Source organism: Hevea brasiliensis, chromosome 18, assembly GCF_030052815.1.
Source record: "Hevea brasiliensis isolate MT/VB/25A 57/8 chromosome 18, ASM3005281v1, whole genome shotgun sequence".
Classification (NCBI taxonomy): Eukaryota; Viridiplantae; Streptophyta; class Magnoliopsida; order Malpighiales; family Euphorbiaceae; genus Hevea; species Hevea brasiliensis.
Window position 1 is genome coordinate 38,208,943 of NC_079510.1, and position 24,124 is coordinate 38,233,066.

The 24,124-nt window shown below is 36.5% G+C and overlaps 3 protein-coding genes across 3 annotated transcripts; 2 read left to right on the forward strand and 1 right to left on the reverse strand.

The window, feature by feature from the left end:
* The first annotated feature begins 579 nt into the window (after positions 1 to 579).
* Positions 580 to 7,915, forward strand: LOC110662866 (protein TPLATE). The gene is made up of 7 exons (XM_021822010.2): positions 580 to 1,891; positions 2,234 to 2,830; positions 3,282 to 3,643; positions 4,667 to 4,970; positions 5,520 to 5,642; positions 6,447 to 6,902; positions 7,135 to 7,915. Exons 1-7 carry the CDS (start codon positions 764 to 766, stop codon positions 7,645 to 7,647), a joined length of 3,483 nt encoding a protein of 1,160 aa, XP_021677702.2. The 5' UTR covers positions 580 to 763; the 3' UTR covers positions 7,648 to 7,915.
* Positions 7,916 to 8,173: 258 nt separating this feature from the next.
* Positions 8,174 to 21,120, reverse strand: LOC110662867 (COP9 signalosome complex subunit 3). Its single transcript, XM_021822011.2, has 11 exons — positions 20,809 to 21,120; positions 19,828 to 19,943; positions 19,473 to 19,719; positions 11,761 to 11,818; positions 11,098 to 11,187; positions 10,722 to 10,787; positions 9,931 to 10,020; positions 9,653 to 9,811; positions 9,290 to 9,411; positions 8,561 to 8,633; positions 8,174 to 8,453 (listed from the first exon to the last, which is right to left on the reverse strand). The coding sequence occupies exons 1-11, from the start codon at positions 20,991 to 20,993 to the stop codon at positions 8,385 to 8,387; spliced, it is 1,275 nt and encodes a 424-aa protein (XP_021677703.1). The 5' UTR covers positions 20,994 to 21,120; the 3' UTR covers positions 8,174 to 8,384.
* Positions 21,121 to 21,215: 95 nt separating this feature from the next.
* On the forward strand, positions 21,216 to 23,413 carry LOC110662868 (uncharacterized). The gene is made up of 4 exons (XM_021822012.2): positions 21,216 to 21,551; positions 21,777 to 21,920; positions 22,022 to 22,227; positions 23,046 to 23,413. The coding sequence occupies exons 1-4, from the start codon at positions 21,310 to 21,312 to the stop codon at positions 23,204 to 23,206; spliced, it is 753 nt and encodes a 250-aa protein (XP_021677704.2). The 5' UTR covers positions 21,216 to 21,309; the 3' UTR covers positions 23,207 to 23,413.
* Positions 23,414 to 24,124: the final 711 nt, after the last annotated feature.

Consider the following 24,124-nt stretch of genomic DNA (forward strand, 5'->3'; position numbering starts at 1 on the left):
AATGAGTAAAATAAACTCCAAATATTAAGCTTTGGCTTCATTTGAGTTGATTGTTGTAATGTTTGAACCTGATTTAGTTCTCAAGCTCAACCCAGTCAACGAGATAAATGAGACAATGCCGCATTTTCTATTAGCTAAAATGTTCAATTTCATCTAGAGCTAATTCATTTGTAATTTTTTTTATCTAAATTAATTTAAAAATTATAATTTAAACTCAATTTACTTAAAAATTAAAATTGATGAGTTAAATTTATTAATTTAAATAAAAAATAAAAAGTTTATTGTTTTCATTTTTAGGTTAAATTTTAATTTATTAATTTAAATTTAAAAATCAAGAAATTTAATTTTTTATTTTTTTATTTTTAAATTAAATTGAACTTAAATTGAGATTACTCTAATTTAGAAACAAAATTAAAAATGGATTAGATTAAACTTAATAAGTTGGAGCTAAAATGGAAATTTAAGCCTTTTATATTTTTCATGCAAACTATCATTATGGGCCCCAATTGTTAGAGCCGACTAGGATAGGAAGAATTGTGGCCCGTGGACCAAACCAGCCACATAACTAACCCAGTCACCCAGACAACTCCTCCAGGCTGCAGCTGAAAACAAAGCTCACATTGCGGTTCTCATCACCTTCCCTCCATCCTTTCTCCATTTCCAATCAAATTTTGCTTCAAATTATCCATGTTTCAATCGCCAGAAAATAGCCTCTAATTGATCCAAAGTAAATCTTCGAATCTTGGTCTCTGCATAGACCAAGATGGATATACTCTTCGCTCAGATCCAAGCGGACCTCCGCTCCAATGACGCTTTGCGCCAATCTGGTGCTCTCCTCCAAGCTCTCCAGCAGTCTGCTGCTGGCCGTGACATTTCTGTCATCGCCAAGACCGCCGTCGAAGAGATCGTCGCTGCACCAGCCTCAGCCGTTTGTAAGAAGCTCTCTTTTGACTTGATTCGATCCACTCGTCTCACTGCTGATCTCTGGGACTCCGTATGCACTGGCGTCCGTTCTGATCTCCACTTCCCTGACCCTGACGTCACTGCTGCCGCTGTTTCAATTCTTGCTGCTATGCCATCCTACTCGCTCTCTAAACTGATCATGGATTCCAATGCTGAAATATCCGGATGTTTTGATTCTCCTAGCGATAATTTGCGTTTTTCTATTACTGAAACCCTTGGTTGCATTTTGGCGCGGGATGATATGGTGACTCTGTGTGAAAACAATGTGAATTTGCTCAATAAGGTCTCTAAATGGTGGGCGCGAATTGGGCAAAACATGTTGGATAAATCCGACAACGTTGCCAAAGTCGCATTTGAATCAGTTGGGAGGTTGTTTCAGGAGTTTGATTTGAAGAGAATGAGTCGATTGGCGGGTGATAAGCTAGTTGATAGTGAAAATTCATTAGCGATTAGGTCTAATTGGGTTTCATCGATGGTGGATTTCGTTTGGAAGAGAAGAAATGCTTTAATGTCAAGGTCATTGATCTTACCTGTGGAGAACGTTAGGGCTACTGTGTTCCCACTTGTGTATTCAGTAAAAGCAGTCGCGTCGGGGAACGTGGAGGTGATCAGGAAGGTTTCCAAGACAGCGGCCAGTGGCGCCAATGTTAACGTGGTGGATTCCAATGCAGAAAAGTTAGTTGGAGTTTCTGATGTGGTCACACATTTGGCACCCTTCTTAGCGTCGTCGTTGGATCCGGCCTTGATTTTTGAGGTGGGAATTAATATGTTGTACTTGTCTGATGTGCCTGGAGGCAAGCCGGAGTGGGCTTCACAATCTATTATTGCCATTTTGACGCTTTGGGATAGGCAGGAATTTTCTTCGGCGAGGGAGAGTATTGTTCGAGCTGTTGTTACAAATCTGCACCTCCTTGATCTTCATATGCAAGTATGATTTTGATTCTTCTGTTTAATTAAAGAAGCTTGATTTTGATTCTTCTGTTTAATTAAAGAAGCTTACACATTTTTCTTATATGGGGACTTATAAACTAGAATAATATATGCAAGTTCTCTACCTTCTGATTCTTAATGGTTGGTACACTAAGAACCAGAAATGCTTTGTTGAGATTGTGAGTTTGGATCTAAATTGTTGATAAATTTCCTTCACCAAATGAACTCCAATGAAGACGCAAGGAAAACTATTGCAGAAGACTTTTTTGAAATTAGATAACGTTATTTTGTTGATGTTGTCTTTCATTTTTTAGTGATATTGTCAAGTTTATGTTTGAAGGTTTCATTGTTTAAAAGGCTACTTCTGATGGTGAGAAATTTGAGAGCAGAATCAGACCGTATGCATGCTTTAGCATGTATTTGCCGGACAGCTCTTTGTGTTGACCTTTTTGCTAAGGAAAGTGTACGAAGAGGTCAGAAACCTCTTGCAGGCACTGACATTGCTTCTCTTTTTGAGGATGCAAGAATAAGGGATGATCTCAATAGTGCAACAAGTAAAAGCTTATTTAGGGAGGAGTTAGTGGCATCACTGGTGGAAAGTTGCTTCCAGTTGTCTCTACCTTTGCCCGAACAGACGAACTCAGGAATGGAGAGCAGAGTGATTGGAGCTTTGGCTTACGGAACTGGTTATGGTGCCCTGAACTGGACGGAGCCTGCTTTGGAAGTAGTTGAAGTCTGTAGGCCTTGTGTCAAATGGGATTGTGATGGCAGGACCTATGCAATTGATTGCTATCTGAAGTTGCTTGTAAGGCTGTGCCATACCTATGATACCCGAGGAGGTGTAAAAACCGTTAAAGATGGTGCTTCTCAGGATCAGATTTTAAATGAGACAAGACTGCAAAACTTGCAACGTAAACTTGTGAAGGATCTACGTGAGGTGCGTAAGATGTTATCAAATACTACATTTACTGACAATAAAATGTTAGCCATTGATGCTAGACGAGCTAGTTATTATGTGGTTTGTGCACTAAGTTTATCAAATACAGTTTATGGACTTAAAAAGTTGTATGTGTGTTTTCAACACATATTATTGGCCTCTATTTTCATTTTTGGAGTGTGGACCATAATTCTCAGTGACCATTGTTCTTCCTGCAACTATTATATGATTTCTCATGAACTATAGAAATGTTCATTGGGATAATTCAGTGTTATATGGTTGTTATTTGGGAAGGAATATTCTTTCTTTGCTTTAATGTTTTCTCTTGGATCTATTGTTTATATGCTTAAAAATCTAACATCTTTATTCTCATTCCAATGTTTTTTTAGATCATATAAATTATGGGTCAGGTTAACAGTTGCTATTTTTTACTTATTTGTCAATTTGACAGGTAAGTGCCCCAAGAGTATGTGCACGTCTTATTTGGGCAATTGATGAACACATAAATCTAGATGGTTTGGATCCACTTCTAGCTGATGATCCTGAGGATACCTTGAACATTATTATATCAAATATCCACAAGGTCTTATTCAACATTGATTCATCTGCAAATACATCAAATAAGCTTCAAGATGTTCAAGCAGTTCTTTTAAGTGCACAGCGGTTGGGATCACGTAACCTTAGGGCTGGCCAGTTACTAACTAAAGAGCTAGAAGAATTTAGAAACAATGGGTTGGCTGATTCTGTCAACAAGCATCAGTGCCGTTTGATATTGCAGAGAATTAAATATGTTCAAAATCATCCAGATAATAGGTGTGCATTTCATTTTATTGCTATAATTCTGAATTTGAGGGTGAATAGATTCAAGTATCGTTATAGTTTCAAATTTGCTTATGATGTCACATTTCTTAATGTGATGAAGTGCTTTGGACATATTGTTGCTGAACTGCATTATAATTCTTATCTACATCAAAATAGGTGCCATTCAATTTCTTTCTTTCTCCACTTACTGATGTAGAACCAATAGAACAATGGGGAACAAAGGGAGTGAGAAAGAAATTCTCAAAGGGTTGAGAAACAAATTCTCAATTTTATTAGCTCAAATCAATTGCCAATCATAGCAAAAGTCTCTAAAATATGTAGGCAAAGTGTTCAATGCAATTTGGAGCGTTTGAATGAGCCACCTATTACTTAATGAGTGGTCATGAAACAAAAACTAAAGGAGAAGTATTTGGCCACCTATTATAAGAATCACGTAGTGAGCCAAATGGTAAATCTTGCGTGACTGATTATATGCAAAAATATTGATGAATTCTTGCTTAGGTGTAATATGGTAGAGTACCCTTTTATTGTACTTGATAGGTTTATTAATGGTTTGGGAACAAATATTTAAAGGGAACTCTTGCTTCATTCTCTTTAGACAATAGAGGAGGCCTATCAAAAGGCTTTAGAAATAGAAAAGTACAACAAAATTTTCTCTTTTTGTCATGTAGCTTCACAGTCTATGACCATATCAGTTCAATTTTTTTTTTGCCAGATCATCTAATTCTAGAGATAGCGCTAGTAAAAGAAAAGATGTCCCTAATAAAGGTAAAATTGTTTCTTCTAATAATCATTCTGTTGTTGCATCTATAGGTTCTTCATCACTTACTTTCTCGGTTGAGTTGTGGAGGGCATCAGTTCTATGAAATGGAATTGGGAGAAAGGTATAGGGGCTTCCCTATATCTGCATCCATTCATTTTTTTTGTTGCTTGTTTTCTACAGCACGCACTTGCCTTTTCCTTAAATTAATGGTATTTTCTACAGTGGATATTGAGATAGCTTTTTTCTTTTAGGTGGGCTGGGGTTAGTGAAGCCAGTGGAGACTATCCATTTAGCCATCACAAATTTACTGTTCAGTTTTATGAAGCAGCTGCCTCTCAGGACAGAAAGTTAGAAGGATTGGTTCACAAGGCTATTTTAGAGCTTTGGAGGCCAGGTCCTAGTGAATTAACTATTTTGCTGACAAAAGGAATTGATTCTAAATTATTAAAGGTTATGCCTGCTGCATATGCTTTGACGGGTAGCAGTGATCCATGCTATGTTGAAGCTTATCATTTGGCAGACTCAGGTGATGGAAGGATCACTTTGCATCTGAAGGTTAAGAATCTTTCACTCTATGCATGACTGTTTGGGATGTTTCTGTTGATCACTGTATTTGTGTACCGCGTAATATGTTAACTGAAGGTTTTCATTTTAAGTGATTTACTCTGTAACATGGCACCATAACTCTCCTTATCACTTCATGGAGGGAATTACTGTCTACTAGAATTCATTTCATATTACTTCTTGAATAGTTGAATCTAGTTAATTTGTGGGGAGATTTCATCTCTAATTTGTCTCCTAGGACCTGTATGGGTGGGTTATGTTTGATCTGACTCGGAGGATCTTCATCCATATTCTACATTGATAAGAATCTTATATTTTTATTCCACACCAGTGATTTTTTGATGTCAGGGTTGCTACAGTTACACTAGGTCCTTGGTTATGTTCAGATCTGTGCATTAGTATATACTGTTTCAACAGTACATGAACAGGGAGTGGGTGCTATCATTTGTATTCCAGTTAAATGGGGTTTCTGAATGTGCTGTCTTATTTTCATTTTATGTTGATGGTGTTCTTTTTGTTAATCTAATAAACTTCTTGCAGGTTTTAAACTTGACTGAACTCAAACTCAGTAGGGTGGATATTCGGGTTGGATTATCTGGTGCATTATATTTTATGGATGGATCTCCTCAGGCTGTGCGACAGCTATGTAATCTTGTTTCACAGGTATATTTTGTGCCTTGGTTTCAAAGACATCCTTCCTGAAACATTTCTCATATCCTTCTCCACACTTCTGTTTGCAACACCATCTCATTTTTTCTTGTTGGTTTTATTTATTTTTTTTCCTGTTAAGAGTGACTTTGACTATTCTAATGTCAGTATTTATTTTGTTATTCTTGTTTAAGAGGATTTCCAACTACTAATTGCCTTTCTGAGAGTTAAACGATAAATTGTATCATAGTATGTGATTTTAGAAGTACCTTTTTACTAGGTATTCACATGATTAAGGAGGGGCTGAGCTGCAGAGGGGAATTTCATTATTTTTAATGCTGAAATTTTCTTAAAGATCCCAACTTTTTCTTAGGATCCTGGGGACTTTTCGTATTCAGTTTTTCACCATTTGTACTGTTAAGGTCACAAAAAATCTTATTTTAATGACTTTCTACATGCTCTGAGAATTCTGTTTCTGAGATATTGCCTGAGCGATGTAGTTGCTTTAACAAGTAATCTTAAATGTGAGAGAGATAAAAAAGTCGTTTTTGTTTTTAGTTTACAGCTTAGCTTTACATGGTTTTTCTTGAAATGGCTTGCTAAAGACGGCCTACCAGTGAAAACTTGGGTCTCCACAACACCACACACCCACCCCCCCCCCCCCCCACCCCCCCCCCCCCAAAAAAAAAAAAAAAAAAAGGCATGTTTCTATGGATTGATATAAGCCCACCATAATATTTCTCCCACTCATTGCTAATATTATGTTTCTTCTCCTGTGTACTGCCACTTATTAGATTTTCTGATTCTTACACTTGATAGGATCCGGTACTCTGCAGTGTAACAGTGGGTGTGTCCCACTATGAAAGATGTGCCTTTTGGGTTCAAGTCTTGTACTACCCATTCTATGGAAGTGGTGCGATAGGAGATTATGATGGTGACTATACTGAGGAGGATCCACAAATCATGAGGCAGAAGAGAAGCTCAAGGCCAGAACTAGGAGAACCTGTGATTTTGAGGTGTCAGCCTTACAAAATTCCATTGACTGAACTTCTTTTGCCACATAAAATATCGCCTGTTGAGTTCTTTCGCTTATGGCCTAGTTTGCCAGCTGTAGTAGAGTATACTGGCATGTATATTTATGAAGGAAGTGGCTTCAAGGCGACTGCTGCACAACAATATGGGTCTTCTCCTTTTCTTAGTGGACTTAAATCTTTGTCCTCCAAGCCTTTCCACAGAATTTGTTCCCACATCATCCAGACAGTAGCAGGATTTCAGGTAGGATCTTTTCTTTCTCGATGTTTGAAATCATCATTTCCTTGCATTTGCCTTAATGTTTGTTGTATGTTGTGGTCTATTAGAGCTATGTCCTGTCAATAATATAGTTTGTCCTTCCATATTTATTATACTGAAAAAAATAATCAATACTTTATGGAATTGGAAATGACTTATTTGTCAAACTAAGATGTATAAACTAATTCATACGATGCCAAATTCTGTCATTGAACAGCTTTGCTATGCTGCAAAAACTTGGTTTGGGGGCTTTGTGGGTATGATGGTTTTTGGAGCCAGTGAAGTTAGCAGAAATGTGGACCTTGGGGACGAGACAACCACCATGTTGTGCAAATTTGTTGTCCGAGCATCTGATGCATCAATCACTAAGGAGATTGAATCAGACTTACAGGGTTGGTTGGATGACCTTACTGACGGGGGTGTGGAGTACATGCCTGAAGATGAAGTGAAGGAGGCTGCAGCTGAGAGGCTTAGGATTTCAATGGAACGGATAGCCTTGCTAAAAGCAGCCGAACCACCTCCTAAATCTCCAGAATCTGATGATGAAGAGGAACCTGAGGAAGATAAGGATAAGGAGGAAAAGAACAAGGAAAAGAAAGATGGTAAACCCAAAGGATCATCAACCTTATCAAGGCTGACTGCAGAGGAGGTTGAGCATATGGCTCTTCAAGCAGCTGTACTCCAGGAGTGGCACATGCTTTGCAAAGAGAGAAGCACCAAAGTTAATTAACCTCATCTATTGTTCTGCAGAAGAAAAAAGTGTTTGCTTACATTTTTTGTATTCTCATGTAATCTAATTCTGGTACGTGGAATAGGTAGAAGAAAATCCGGATATAGAGACTCTTTCCCTTTTTCTGATTTTATTTTCTGGGGGTATTCCCTTTGTACATCTTGTATCGGCTAGGCTTTGTTTCATTGCTTCTTGAGAGGAATTAAAAGATTTATTTGTAATTTTTTTTTTTTAAAATAGCAGTAATCTCATTCTTTCCATTTTGGAACTGACCGCACTTGTATACGCAATTGGTTCAATGTGCATAATTGCTTTTGCTTTGCGTTTCCTCACTTTGTTTATTTTTTCACAATTTTACTATTGTGTTGTTATTCCCAGTAACCTATAGTCTCGAGGAAGACACGCCGATCAATTCATAATTTGCCTTAAGAAAAAAGATCCGACGCTTTGTTATTACTTCAAAGCCAGAATGCGTCTGGGGACACAAGGATAAAAATCAATAATCCAATAGGTAGGAGCACTTGCATACAGTAAAACATGATTGAAATGTTTTAATAACTAAAACCGGATGCTTATCACAATGTCAAGAAAAAAGAGGGGGCTTTGACATGTGCATTAATTTCCATTGGTGGAACAAAAGGAAAAAATTTCCCCATCTCTTTCAACATGGCGCAGATAAAACAAAATATGAGCCTAGCATCATTTACAACATCTCGTCCACATGCCTCTGGCTCTGATCATATATTGAATTTCTGAGGAACAGTGTCAAAATCGTCAAAATCAAATCTCTGACGTTCCCTCCCAGCCTGGATGTACGACATAAGAATCATCTGATCAGCACTACAGGTTCCAAAACAAGGTTGGCCAATACATACTACAGGAATTAAAAGAGATAAATCAGAGTATAGCTCACCTTTGCCAGGTACAAGGGATCGCATGACATGAGTTCATCCATCGTAGTTAACTTCTTTGACAGTTCCATCATCCTGTAATAACAAAAAGGGGAATTAAATAGTTATGGATCAATTTATAAACAACTGTTTTATTGCAACTTTGCAGCAGCCATGCCATTGTTACTTAAAGCGTGGCCACAGATCACTCGGGTATATGGAACGAAAACAGGAATGTAAATTGTCTGTCTCGAAATGTGGTAGGTGGAAGTATTTTTCTTTCAGATTGGTTAGTACCAAATTCCAAATTTATAGTATAATAATGACAATAATAAAAACATTATTTGAGATTTACTTGATTGAGATTGATTCTCCATTTGTAGTAACTTGCATTTCAAAACGCTAGTTTCAATGTGCCAAAAAACTAATGATCCATATTCCAGATCATATGATACCGGACGTAAATCACTGAGGGCGCATCTGGTAAACCTCAATCATTTGTTTTGCTGTGAAAATAACATACCAAATTTTAAGCTTGTTTTGCAAGATAGTGGTTCCATTTCAGCTAAATTTAATTACATTTAGGCATGTTTAATTGCTTAGGATTAATTCACTTGTTTCCACATTTGTGAAATCTTTATATTTGCAAAGTTCTCGAGGTAAAATCTGTTCTATGTTGAATTGTTCCGGAAATTGCTGGCAAAAGGAAAGTATTTGTCTAATATTAAATAACAATGTTAGAACTACCATACCTTTGTATTGAGGAGTCGATATGCTTGATCATCTCACAAGTTTTATATTGCTCAGGATCCTCTAGGAATCTAACCATCCCATCTTTTTGGTTGATTGTTGCATATATTTCACCATCTTGGATCTAAAATTTGACATATAAAGTATTAGCCATATGACATATGACAATGGAGTGCAATATTAAAGATAAGTTCTAGTCAAAGTACATCAGAGAACAGTACTTCAAACTACAACAAACCCCACCCCACACCCCCCCCCCCCCCCAACCCCTCCTCTTTTCCCCTCTCTCTTTCTTCTCTTTCTCTTTCCCCCAAAGAAAGTTTGTGCGCACGTGTAGATTGTAGAATGCAGACATTGGGAACTACCATTTGAAGCACATGCATTTCCGCCTCTTTTGGGCTATTGAGTTGCACTGTGTTGGCTATATCTTGGAGGGAGAGAGTCAAATATGTCTGGGTCAATCTCTGGATATTTCTCTTGTACATAGATGATAGAACCTGCTTAACAAGTCCTAGATTATTGTCCTGCAATTTGAAAGCCTCTATTAGAAGAATTGAGGAACAATTGAAAATTTTTATTTAACTATGAGGAAGATCTCTGCTTTGAGCAAAGAGTTATTTGAAATATAAAATAGTTGACTCACACTTTCAAACTTCTCCCTGCTTGTCTGGACATATGTCTCTAGTTCTGCAATTTTTCCAGTACTATAACTATTTGCCAATTCAATGTACGGCTGCTCAAGGACAAAAATAATGGATTGAAGAATAGAACTAAATGAAAAGTCAACATGATTCAACTAGAAACCAAATGGTTGGAAACTCTGCATGAAAATTTAAACTAATAGTATTCATAGAAAGCAACAAGTAATCTAGTCTCATTAATTAAAAATTTTGTAACAGAAAAATTAAAATATATTAAAATATATATATCCAGGAAGATCAAAATTTTTTTGCACCAAAATCATAGTGGCGTATCATTGGTCATCTGATGCTGGATAGTAAGGGTGAATTTTCCTTTTTGAAAGGAAATACAAATGATATTAAAAGTACCACCAACCTATTCCTGATGAAGAATATCTGCTCATTCATATTGCAGGAAGCTATTCCCTATTTTGTTCTGAAAATAACTTTGGGTCATTATGATTGTGATCCCTGTCAAAGCCTCAATTGGGAAAATTTTCCATATGGTTACTTAAGATAATCAGCAAAATGGCTCATTTTGGATGATTTTCAACTGTTGATCCCAGCTAAAGTACTAAATGCCATTCAACTACTAGCCTAGTAGTCCAATGCTGGCAATGCAGTGTAAAAAGTCAATGCTCTAAACATTGAAACCCCCTTCTCCTTCAAAAGTTCCCAATGTACCAAAAAAAGAGTATTAATGCAACATAAACAGTAAATACCAAATAATGTTTAGCTAAAATTTTCCAATTACCTGACAGAAGTTCTTCAGATTTCTCTGAGCTGCTGAGGAAGCATATTTAGGGAGACTGGTGGAGAACTGCCACCACAAAAATAACAAGTCATACACCAAGCCTCAAAAGGCTCAAAGAAATTAATGGAGAGATTACACACCCACACACAAAAACAGATGAACATGCAAAGTTAAAGATTACTTATGCTGTACATTTGAACCGACAATTCTTAATTGATTTGAGCCTGTAGATATAATTTATTTTTCCACAAACTTAATGCTATAAGAGAATTACTGTGACCGAGAATTATTAAATTGATGTCCTGTGATGTCCCAACTCCCAAGTTAATATGCATGTTAAGAAAGGAGGGCGTGAGGGAAAAAACACAAAGTTTACCTGTCCCTGGTGAATAAGAGAAACCAATATGTATTTTTTGTACGCTTCAACAGCTATAGCATTTATAGAAGACATAGGAGCAGTGACAACCTGAATCGAGGAATATAACAGAGTCAAACCACTGTGACACAATAAGATGTAGGGGGGTGCAAACGGTCGGTTCGGTTCCGAACCGAAAAAACCAAAAATTAAAAATTTTAAAAACCGAACCAAACCGATTAATAAGAGAAAACTGAACCGAACTAAACCGATAAATATTAGTTCGGTTCGGTTTTAAACCCATCAAACCGAATTTTATAAAATTTCATATTTTTAACATTAAATCTAAATAACAAAAACATAAAAACAAAAAAATTAGAAATCAAAACTCAAAAATCTTACGGTTCGGTTCGGTTTTCTTTGATTTTCCTTGATATATATATATATATATATATATTAATAATTCGGTTCGGTTCGTTTTTTTTTTGTGAAAATAACCGAACCGAACTGATTAACCGAAATTATCAAAAATTATAAATCGAACCGAGCCGATTGAATTTTAAAACCGAACCGATTGAACCGAATTGACTCGGTTCGGTTCGGTTTTTCGGTTTAAACCGAATTCTGCTCTCCCCTAATAAGATGATCAAAATAAATGAACTGATATTCAAATAAAATACATACATTGTGCAGAAGCTCTAATGCTTTTTGAAAGCGCTTTTGTCCAATGCACATCATCCCTCTGTCAATGTAGAAAGCCGTTAGGCACTTAAAGTCCAGAGAACAAAGCATCTGCTAAGTTTTCAATAAAACAGTCTTTTTCTTCTTCTGTTTTACTTGTTTGTTTATCATTTTTCATAAGTCATCCAAACTCTAATTTTTTTCTTGGTAACCAAAATTGTAAATTTGGTCACAATCAGAATCAGATACATGATGGCTCAATGATTTATGACTGAAACCGGTAACAGATGCTGATGCAGAATACCCTTCTAAAGATTTTAGGAGCACTTATTTTAGGAAAAAATATAGAAAATAAGAATTTTAGTTTAATAAGAATTTTAGTTTTTTATGATTGTGTATCCTAAATAGATTAGGTTCCTAATTAAATTGGGATTCTTCAATTCCTAATTATGATTGAATTAGGGTTTTAACATCCTAATGAGATTGAGATTCCTAATCCCATAAATAAAACCTAGATTTTTCATTGTTAGGGTTATTGTGATAACAACTTTTGAGATCAATAAAATTTGAGAATTAGTTCTCTTTTCTTCAAGTATTGGTCCTTGATTTTTCTTTGCTTTGATTCTTTCCCTTTGTTTTACATCAGTTTTGGTATCAGAGCCAAAAATCAATTCAAATTTTCACAGCTTCCATGAATTCTTTCTCCTGTCAACAAAACCCAGCCTTCCTTAGCATTCGAAAACAACCCCTGTCCTTCAAACGACCAACACCAAAATAGCCACAACATCTAAAAGACCTTCATTCCTTCAAAATTTCATTACTGTTTATAAAAAAAAAAAAAAAATTGTGAAACAGAGAAACCCAAAAGCCGCCGCCACCACCTTTTCATACAAGACCCACCATTAGTGGCCATTCCCCAGCCACGCCGCCACCACCAGCTAACTCGCCGGCTTATGGCGAGTCTAAAGATACTCTTTCGGTCACCTGAAATTCGCCGGATTCCAAGATCCGACCAGGTCAAGTGACGACCCAAAACACGACCCGTGAGTTTTCTGGCATCAGTGCTTTCCCGGACGCTTGCCAGCCACTTATCTAGGAGTTGCCGTTGTCAGAAGCTCTATTTGACTTCTCAATTGCGAGATCCGACAGGGCCAGATCAGTAGATCCATTGGGCAAGAGAGGTAAGCTCACCACAACTTTAATGAGCCGCGTTACACTTGATCAGCTTCTACTCCTGCCACATTAGATCGACACATCAGCACCACATCACCATCTATTGCCACATCATCATTGCCACATCATCAAAGGAACCACATCATCACTGTCGCATCATCAACACATCACCATGTAGTGCCACATCACCACCACACCTCATCAACATGTCAGTGCCACATCACCATATAGTGCCACATCATCGCTACCACCTCACCAGCATGTCAGTGCCACATCAACCATCCAGTGCCACATCATCACTGCCATGTCAACAAAAAATTGAAAGTGTCTCGCCTTGCTAATTTCGACGTTCTGAATCCGATTTAGGCATTTGTTTTGGCAAAAAACGACTCCAAGAGACTAAAGTTTGTTTTTTCAGTGAGGTATACTTCTCTACTTGAGATTTGATTATTATTTATAAATTAGGTAGTTTTGTACGGTGTTTTAGATCCAAGAATTTGCTTCATTATTCATCTTACCCATTCAACATTAGCCTTACTCAGTTTCATTCCTTTAATTTGTCTTTTTACTTATATTCAATCCAATCACCCATAACCTTGACATAAATCATTAAAATTAGATTTCATAATCTTATTGGTGTGTGCTTGCATTAAGTTTGTTATTTGCATTAATTTTAGTAATTTTAGTCTGCTTAGCATCCGTTATGACTAAAGATAAGCACCATGCCTTTATCTCACACCCACCCCCTAATTCCACATTACATGATCAACCTGAATTTGTTGAATTAAAGAGACAAATGGAACAAATTGTTGAACATCTGAAAGGTATGGGCAAACCAATTGCAATGGAAGAAGGGTCTGTTAAGCTACACCTAGGGTCACCTTATTCTGTTGAGTCCGTACCTACTGTAGTTTATACACTGGGTGCACAAAATGCATTACATAGGGGTAGTAATGTAGCAACAAAACAAGTGAGATTTAATCCTGTTGGTAATATGCTTTTGCACTTTGAAGAAAGGACACATATTGATTATGATGAGCATGTTCTTGATGCACCGCCAAACATTCATTTTACTCAAGATCCTCATTTTGAGCATTATAATACTCATGGTAGGGCCTTTGATAGAAACTACAGGCAACCTGATCCTCATGGCAGACTCTTTAATAGAGACCATAGGCAACCTCCTAGATGTGCTAATAATGAAAATGTTGATATTACTAGGAAGGTCAAACTAAATGCTCCTGAATATGATGGAAAATTAGACCCTAATGTTTTCATTGATTGGTTAGATGGGATAGAGGAGTATTGTAATTTTTATCATATGATTGATTTGGAGCGTGTTCGTTTTGCCAAAATAAAATTGACTGGAGCCGCTAGAAAATATTGGCAAAGTGTTCAACGCAATATGGAGCGCTTGAATGAGCCTCCTATTACTCAATGGGCTGTCATGAAAAGTAAGTTGAAGGATAAGTATGTACCTAGCTATTATAAGGACAATATAGCACATGAGATGATGAATCTTAAGTAATGAACCTCTAGTATTACTAAATACATGGAAAATTTTGAGGAAACTTTGCTTAGATGAGATTTATATTGTGATTCAGTTGAGAACCCTTTCCTTGTACTTCATTGGTTTATTAATGGATTGAGACTTGACATTCAAAAGGAATTCAAATTGCATTCTCTTGAAACAATAAAAGAAGCCTATCACAAGGCTTTAAAGATTGAGAGATATTACCAATTCCCCACCTCCTGTAGGTTTGCTTCATAGTCAGTTAGATCATATCAATCTAAATCTTCTCCAAAATATGTAGGTCCAAGTCAGTCTAAAACTATGTCAAAATCATCTTTCAATCCTAAAGGTAGCACAGGAAAAAGCATAGGTAAGGCAACTATTTTTGCTAATTCTCATTCTGTTGTGGTATCTGCTGGGTCTCGAGCTAATAGCTCTTCCATAAAATGCTTTCATTGTCATGATAAAGGTCATATTGCATCTCAGTGTCTACATCGTGCACTAGTTTTAGAACAAGCATGTGAAGAGGAACAAGAAAGTGAGCATAACTCATCTGATTATGAAGACGAATTTGTAGGATCTATTGATTATTCTAGTGATGAAGATGAGCTAGATATAGATGATGAGCATGTTAATGTTGGTCAACTGTTGTTGATGATGATTGGAAACGCACTAACATGTTTCATACTTTTGTTAAAAGTGGGGATAGGTCATGCAAGTTAGCAATTGATAGGGGAAGCACCGTGAATGTGGTAGCTAAGAAAGCCATTGATAGACTCAACCTTAAGGCAGAGCCACATCCTAAACCTTTTACGGTTGCTTGGGTAAATAATACAACTTTGCCTGTAACTGAAAGACGTCTTGTTCCCATCCAAATGGGTCATTATAAAGATGAAATTTATTGTGATATTGTACCTGTGGATGTTGCTCATATGCTTTTAGGTCGCCATTGTATTTATGATCATGATGTGCTTAAACATGGTAAGGACAATACCTATGTGTTTAAGTTTAACGGAAAGAAAGTCATTTTGACACATGCCAAACCTTCCCAAAAGAACTCTTCATCCTGAAACCCAAAGCCTAATTCTTCACTTAAGGCTCAAAAGAAAATTACTATCTTAAATCATCTGGCTTTTGAAAAGGTAGGAAGGGAAAGTAACTATTGCTTAGCTGTCATAGCTAAAGAGGTCTCTTGTGATTCTAGTCCTGACACCTCCTCTTAGGTAAAACACTTGTTAGAGTTCTCAGACATTATGCCTAATGAGTTGCCTAGTGAGTTACCACCAATGAGAGATACTTAGCATGCTATTAACTTAGTTCCTGGATCACAGTTACCTAATCTTCCTCATTATACGATGAACCCTATGGAGCAAGCTAAGTTAAATAGGCAAGTTGAGGAACTTTTGACAAAGGGCTTTGTTCGGCATAGTCTTAGCCCATGTGTTGTTCCTGCACTCTTGACACCCAAGAACGATGGTTCCTAGAGAATATGTGTGGATAGTAGAGCCATAAACAAGATCACTATTAAATATAGGTTCCCGATTCCTAGACTTGAGTATATGTTGGACTCGTTTGCAGGATTTTGTGTGTTCTCTAAAATTGACTTGCATAGTGGGTATCATCAAATCAGAATTAGACTAGGTGATGAATAGAAGACTGCTTTTAAAACCCAAGAAAGATTGTATGAATGGTTAGTGATGCCATTTGGATTGTCTAATGCACCTAGTACTTTTATGTGTGTCATGAATCATATTTTACAATCTTTCATTGGTAAGTTTTTGGTAGTTTATTTTGATGATATTTTGATCTATAGTAAATATAAAGAGGAGCATTTGGATCATCTTCGACGGGTTTTTAATACTCTTAACCTTAAGAAGTGTTCTTTTATGCAATCTAAAGTGTTTTTCTTAAGTTTTATTGTATCTGCGCAAGGTATAGCAACTGATCTTGAAAAGGTAAGAGTCATTAAAGAATGGATTACACCTAAAACAATTTCTGAGGTACGTAGTTTTCATGGACTGGCTACTTTTATAGAAGGTTCATTAGAGGATTTAGTTCAATCATGGCTCCTATTACAGATTGTCTTAAGAAATGTGAGTTTAATTGGACTAAAGTTGATGCTAAAGCCTTTAATGAAATTAAGTTGAAAATAACTAAAGCACATGTTTTAGGGCATTCTTATTTTGATAAAGTTTTTGAGGTTGCTTGTGATGCTTCAGGTGTTGGTATTAGAGGTGTCTTGAGTCAAGAAAGTCATCCTATAGCATTCTTTAGTGAAAAACTCAATGAGGCTAAATAAAGATATTCCACTTATGATAAAGAGTTTTATGCTATAGTCCAGTCTCTTCGTCATTGGCAATATTATTTATTACCACAAGAGTTTGTTTTGTTTTCTGACCACCAAACATTGTGGTATTTGAACTCACAAAAGAAATTGAATTCTAGACATGCTAGGTGAGTTGAGTTTCTTAATGAGTATTCCTTTGTTCTTAAACATCGTTCTAGTGTTGAGAATAAAGCAGTTGATGCACTCAATCGCATGGCAATTGTTCTTCATGAAATGAGTGCACATGTCATTGGATTTGAAAAGATGAAAGATGATTATGATACTTGTCTTGATTTTGGTCTTATTTTTCAAGAGGTGAATACAGGTAATCGTCATGATTTTGTTGATTTTGTTATTCATGATGGTTATTTATTTAAGGCCACTAAATTGTGCATTCCTTGTACTTTACTTAGAGAATTTTTAGTATGAAAATTACATGTAGGTGGGCTAGCAAGACATCTTGAAAAAGATAAGACCATTACACTTGTTGAGGATGGGTTCTATTGGCCTTCTTTATAGAGAAATGTTGCTAGGATTGTCTCATAGTGTCGCATTTGTCTATTAGCTAAGGCTAAGAAACATAACACAGGTATGTACCTCTTTCTATTCCACATAACCCTTGGAAAAATGTGAGTATGGATTTTGTTCTAGGGTTACCTAAAACAGCTCGAAGGCATGATTCTATCTTAGTAGTAGTGGATAGGTTTTCAAAAATGGCACATTTCATTCCATGTAACAAGACATATGATGCTTCACATGTAGCTGCATTGTTCTTTAGGGAAGTTGTCAAATTGCATGGTTTACCTTCTTCTATAGTGTCTGATAGGGATGTTAAGTTTGTTAGTAACTTTTGGAAGACACTTTGGAAGTTGTTTGGCACTACATTGAAATTTTCTTCAACTTTTCACCCTTAAACAGTTGGTCAAACTTAGGTTGTGAATTGTAGTTTGGGTGATTTGCTTAGGTGTCTTGTAGGAGAGAAGCAAGGTAATTGGAATTTGGTTCTTTCTATTGCAAAGTTTGCCTATAACAATTCAATAAATCGTTCCTCAGGTAAGAGCCCTTTTGAGATTGTTCATGGCTATTCTTCCCGTACCCCAGTTGACCTTGTTCCTCTTCCACCTGATATTCGTGTTTCCCAACTTGCTGAATCTTTTGCTTAACATATTCATGATTTGCATGCTGAGATTAGGCGAAAGATTGCTTTAAGTAATGAAAATTACAAACTTGCTACTAACGTGCATCGTAGGAATAAAAAATTTAATGTTGGTGATTATGTCATGGTTCGTATCCGTCCTAAAAGATTTCCTAAAAATTCTCTAAAGAAACTTCATGCTCGAGCCATTGGCCCTTTCTCCATTTTGTAAAAACTTGGATCTAATGCATATTTACTTGACTTACCTAAAGATATGAATATTAGTTCTATTTTCAATGTGGATGACTTGTCACCTTATCGAGGCAATTTTGAGCCTTCTATTTTGCCTTCTAGTGTTTTTGCAGGTCAACTTGTGCCAAAGTCGCCATCACTTCCTCAGCCTAAAGATATTATGGACACCGTACTTGATGATGAGTTCATTACTTCCTCACAAGGTGGATTTCGCAGATTTCTTGTCAAGTGGCTAGGCCGTCCTAATTTTGATGCTACTTGGATCACACAAGAGGAAATCCAGAGCCTAGATCCTTCTCTCTTTGATGCTTATTTGCAAATCAACTCTACGGAGTCGAGTTCTTTTCAACCAAGGGGGAATGATGCAGAATACACTCCTAAAGATTTTAGGAGTAATTATTTTAGGAAAAAATATAGAAAATAAGAATTTTAGTTTTTTTATGATTGTGCATCCTAAATAGATTAGGTTCCTAATTAAATTGGGATTCTTCAATTCCTAATTATGATTGAATTAGGGTTCTAACATCCTAATGAGATTGGGATTCCTAATCCTATAAATAAGACCTAGATTTTTCATTGTTAGGGTTTTTATAATGACAATCTTATGAGATCAATAAAATTAGAGAATTAGTTCTCTTTTTTTCAAGGATTGGTCCTTGATTTTTTTTTGCTTTGATTCTTTCCCTTTGTTCTACATCAGATGCGTTACAATTTAACATGTAAAACTACATATCTTTGCATAACTCCCGATTAATTTAAAAGCTAATTCATATGATGCTTTCTAGAGTAAAGGAAGGCTTCAAATGCGGTACATCTATATAATTTGAATTGTTCTAAAAAACTCAAAAATTCAAAAACGTAGGCCCCTCCAAGATAGTAAGCCTAAAAATCATGTAGATATCGTAACATTATTTCATCCAATAACAATCCTGGTATCAATGAACGATGTAAACTGATAGGGGGAAAATTTTGAACACCAAGATGTTTAGTTTGCAACTCATTTCTGACTTAAAACTGAAAAAACTAATTTTTAAAGGGAATTGAACACAAATATGTCCAGGTTGACAATCCTCATGGAAAGTCACATGAAGAATTAGAGATCTCAAGAGGATAATACATGTAATCCTTGATCGAAGTGAGAAATGCCAAATAAACAAGGATCACCATAAAGAAGTTAAACCCAGACAAAACAACAAGTATCAACATCAACTGAAACAACAACAACTTCCAAATGAAAAAGCATCCCAGCCCAGCAATAATGAAATTAAAAGAATATCAGATAAAACAAATAAATGACAGCAGCAAAAACAGCTCACCCATAATAACAATAGAGAAACAGGTCTCTTGGCTGATCAACCTCAAAAATATCATCTTCCAGAACAGAAAGACCAGTTTTATAGCTCTTTGACAATAAGCAAAGTTGAAGGAACTCTGGATGCAAAGTGGTCAAATGTGCAGAGGAAGACTGAAGCTTTCGTACAGCAGATAGCATTGCAGCCACCCCCTGCATAGGTGCTTTAAGCAGCATAACTTGGTCCTTGAACCTCTTGCAAACAGATACAACTGCAAATTCAAAGTAATTAAAGTAAATGGTTATGCAACAAAGCACTTTTTAAGATATTTAAACACCATCTAGAACATTTTAGTTCAATTAAAAGTAAAGAAAACTACACTTATCAGATGCCAAACGAATCTGCTCTGCAACACAAGAAGTGATGAACCTGGCAAAGATTAAGACCAATGTTTTGGCTTGCTCTTCAGAAATTGGACCTGATGTACATGCATCCCTGCCACCAGAAATAGGCAAGCAATCAGGTATATTACTCCCTACTCCAAAAGCACACTAGCATGGGAATGGATGAGGAAGTTAATGAAGGTATAGGAAAGGAATGGATAGAATGCAAAGGAAGCTCAATTAACCTCCATTTATTTTAGAGTTTTAAGAAGATTAGTAGGTCTAAAAATTTTAAATTACACCTTTGATTAACAAAATGGATATTAGGAGGTTCACAGATATAAATGTTTAACCTCCATTAATCTTTCTTCTCTACAAGGTTAGAATATTAATCTCCATTTGAATTCCACCTTTTAACACCTCTTACCAACTTCCATGTATAGAAGTAAACATTTTATCTTAACTAATAGACAATGTCACATATAGAAAATTGTTCAGAATACTCGGATCACTCAAATTTGAAATCAAACCCGAAGCTAAAAATTATTTTTCTTCCTAAGTATAATAAATCTTACATTCTAAAGTATATATCTACTCGTTTTATAAACAATTAAAATGGAATTTTTATATTTATAATAAGGTATACAAGTAAAGATATAAACCCAAATGACCAAAATGCAACTGCTGTCTCAATGGATTTTAAAACTTCATCCTCATACTTTAGCAACCCATCTGTCTCTCTTGAACTTCATGTTCCCCTCTTTTCTTCAATTTTCTCAGCAAACAGAACAATGGACTAAAGAAAAAAAATATTTATGCCCAATCGTATATGCTAATGCATACCTAACCTACAATAGACTGAGAGACTAAACCCTAACATCATATAACCAGAGTCAATTAATATACATTAAAATGAAAAAAACACAGTAAAAAAAACTAAAACAATTATACAATTAGAACAGAGAATCAGAAAGTACAGGATATAGAGGTAACCGAGAGAATGTATGGACGGGTCAAGATGGTCGAGGAAGGGCAACAACCGAGCGGACTCAGTGTGAAGCGACTCATCTGCCTGTTTCAAATAAGTATGAAGTGCAGCGATATCTGTCGCGCTGCTCGATAGCCCTTGGATTTGCGTAACCACCGATTCTACAATGTTCATCCTCGCTTTCCTTTCTCTAGGTTTCGATCAACCTATCAATCACACCACGGACAAATTCACTCCCCGAAAAGAAATTATCAGTGCCTGTGCTCTATGTGGGTTCAGTCGTTACCGAGGGACTCAGCATCAACTCGGCTATAAATAGGTGAAAGGTTTTGTGGGCTGGAGGCCCAAAATCCAGACCAAACCTACAAAGGGTTAAAATGGTAAATATGGAAATGGGAGCACCACAACTTCACCGTACACAGATTTGCTTGGAAGTTCATACAAAGGGGAAGAATCGAAAGCAGGAGAAAGAGGAGGGAGAAGGAGAGTAATGGCGGACTATCACTTTGTGTACAAGGATGTTGAAGGAGCATCGACTCAGTGGGATGATATACAGATAAAGCTTGGGAATTTACCTCCAAAGCCACCTGCTTTCAAGCCACCGTCCTTCACTCCAGCTCCAGACGAAGATTCAATTCCTAAAGATAAGTCCTGGATCGATGAGAAAACTGAAGAAGAGCTCGAGGACCTCGAAGACGATCTTAACGACGATCGATTCCTTGAAGAATACAGGTCTGTCTCTTTCTCATCAATCAATTAATCGACTAGTGAATTGAAACTGTGGACTGTTATTCGTTTGTATGGGAATCGAGAAAACTAAAAGATAAAAAGCGGGATTTTTTAATTAGTTGAACTTGTTAAGGGGAGTTTGATTTCATTCTACGGGGAAAACTTTCCCTGTGGATTATTGACAATATTCATTCTTCTGCTCATTTGAATGGTGAAATGTGTTGATAGGAAGAAGAGGATAGCTGAGATGAGGGAAGCAGCTAAAATTTCGAGGTTTGGATCAATGATTCCAATTTCAGGGTCAGACTTTATTAGAGAGGTGACCGAAGCAAGCCATGATGTTTGGGTCGTTGTGATTCTCTACAAGGATGGGTATTGCCTCAGACATTTTATGTTATTTAACTTTGGCTAATACAAGTTGTACTTGCTTAATTGTGTTTTTACTTTTTGGTTAATTTCTTCTCTCTCAACAGATATCAGGAATGTGGAGTACTGCTGCGATGTCTGGAAGAGTTGGCAACTAGATATCCTGCTACAAAGTTTGTTAAGATCATATCCACAGATTGTATACCAAACTACCCAGATCGTAATCTTCCCACTATGCTGGTGTACAATAATGGTGCAGTGAAAGCAAATTATGTGGGTTTGCATAGTTTTGGCCGGAGATGCACCCCTGAAGGTATTTTACAAATGATTACTTTCTACGTCCAGAGTGTTCAGATTTGTGATTGCTTTGTTACTTATCTTTGCATTGTCTTAATGTATCAGTAATCTGTTTATGTTTTTTCTTGCCTGTGCTGAAAATCATCACTGGATCTTCTCAGGCCCACGTCTCTATTATGTTATGCAAGAATCTGCCTGCAAAACCTTGTGGAGTCTATTTATCATAATTCTATCATGCTGTAAAACTGAAATGTTGCATTCTGGTCTGTCTGGGATTATAAAATGCTAAATTTCATTTTCAACTTTCAAACCTGTATGAATGACATTATAATGTTTTCCTAACTTTGAATGGCAAACCAGAACTAGATGAAACGTATCCTGAAGATGAAATTTGAATTCATAGTTCCTGCTGTGTAGAATGGACTTAAAGTTCCTACAGAGATATGTTAGGCAATTCCCTCCTGGAGTGATACATTTCTGGACAAATCCTGGTTGTTGTATTGTCAGATTTTGACCTTATTTCTCTTGCGAATTGGTAAGAAAAAAAAAGAAGAATAATTTCAAGTTCATTTGGTCAGACACAGTTTTAAAATTAAAAAATGAAAGGCAGAAATTGGTGATTTTGTACCATTTTTTGTGATTCAGTTGTAGAACAAAAATGATAATTTGTGGACATGTACAAGACAGATTCAAAGTACTTTAAATTATTATTCTCCTGATGGAGATGTTGCTTAGTTTTCCCATTTTAAGCTGTCAAGATATTAGATTTTTTTGGACTGTTTTTATTGTCAACGGGTTATTCTGATAGGTATTTTTCCCCTCCGTGAATATCAGGTGTCGCATTAGTCCTTTGTCAATTGGGCCCGGTACTAAATGATGGTCAGAGTGGAAGTGATCCATCAAGAGAAACCGTCATGGAAGGAGAACAGAGGAGGCTCTTAGAGAAAGTTGTTAAGGAGCACGAGGATGATGATGATGGATCATCAAGTGATTAGAATTTTAGTAGTTTTTGGGTTTTTATGAGGAAAAAAAATTGTATTTTACGCATTCTAACCAGTTTGTGGCTATTTGTTGATGCTTCAGGTATTTTGTTTATGATGTGCTTAAGACTGTAAGGATTATCAGTCGTCCTCCTGATCCAGAAGTATGTGTGTGGGTTTTTTTTTATTTATTTATTTTTAACAGCAAAAAAGTTTCCTTAATTTCTTATTCAGCTATGAAAATTGCCATTGTGGCTTGGATTAAAGAACAAATAATTTAATCCCAATTATGCTGTCGGCATGATGAGGCATTTTGCCTTATTTCTCGGGTTTTAGTGAAATGAAATCATAGCAAGAAAAAATGGTTGGGCATCTTTGCTCATTTTCTCTCACTAAAACCTCTCGCTTCTCTCTCAAAGATAAATCCCAGTTTTCATTCGGGGGGAGGACGGCCTCATGGCCGACGGCCCTCCCTCCTTCCACTTTCTTTTTTGGTCTGGTTTTAGTAGATTTAATTGGTTTTATTTTTATTGTTTAGTCCAATATATAGTGAGAGCTTGTCTCTCTTTAGCGAGAGAGTTTTCCTTCCTCTCGAAGGGGCTCGAATGAGATGGAGGTCATTAGTTACTAAGCTATTCGAGAATGAGCGTCAAGCTCTATGTCCTTGCAGTTGCTTATACAACGAGATGAATATGAGGGTTGGTATGATTGGGCAGGCTATTAGTTTTGATTAACCCTTAAGTCCCTTAAGTTATGCTTCCAAAGTATGTGCATTTCCTATGGGCAGAAGGTCTCCCGCTGATGATGGCGGTGGGGCATGATCTGATTCTCCTTTGGCCGAGTCATTGGCCTCGGCTTAAATGCCTGTATGTAGTTTTGGATTTTATTGTTGTTAGGGCATTGGTGGTTCTTTTGATGGACTTGGATTTCGTT

Coding starts and splice junctions, on each gene's coding strand:
- LOC110662866 (XM_021822010.2), top strand. CDS start 764: ATGGATATACTCTTCGCTCAGATCCAAGCGGACCTCCGCTCCAATGAC. Junction 3,644..4,666: donor CAAAATCATCCAGATAATAG/GTGTGCATTTCA, acceptor TTTTTCTTTTAG/GTGGGCTGGGGTTAGTGAAG. Junction 6,903..7,134: donor AGACAGTAGCAGGATTTCAG/GTAGGATCTTTT, acceptor GTCATTGAACAG/CTTTGCTATGCTGCAAAAAC.
- LOC110662867 (XM_021822011.2), bottom strand. CDS start 20,993: ATGAACATTGTAGAATCGGTGGTTACGCAAATCCAAGGGCTATCGAGC. Junction 19,944..20,808: donor CTCGGTTACCTCTATATCCT/GTACTTTCTGAT, acceptor TTCTGGTGGCAG/GGATGCATGTACATCAGGTC. Junction 11,188..11,760: donor CATTAGAGCTTCTGCACAAT/GTATGTATTTTA, acceptor TCCTCGATTCAG/GTTGTCACTGCTCCTATGTC.
- LOC110662868 (XM_021822012.2), top strand. CDS start 21,310: ATGGCGGACTATCACTTTGTGTACAAGGATGTTGAAGGAGCATCGACT. Junction 21,552..21,776: donor CGATTCCTTGAAGAATACAG/GTCTGTCTCTTT, acceptor ATGTGTTGATAG/GAAGAAGAGGATAGCTGAGA. Junction 22,228..23,045: donor CCGGAGATGCACCCCTGAAG/GTATTTTACAAA, acceptor CGTGAATATCAG/GTGTCGCATTAGTCCTTTGT.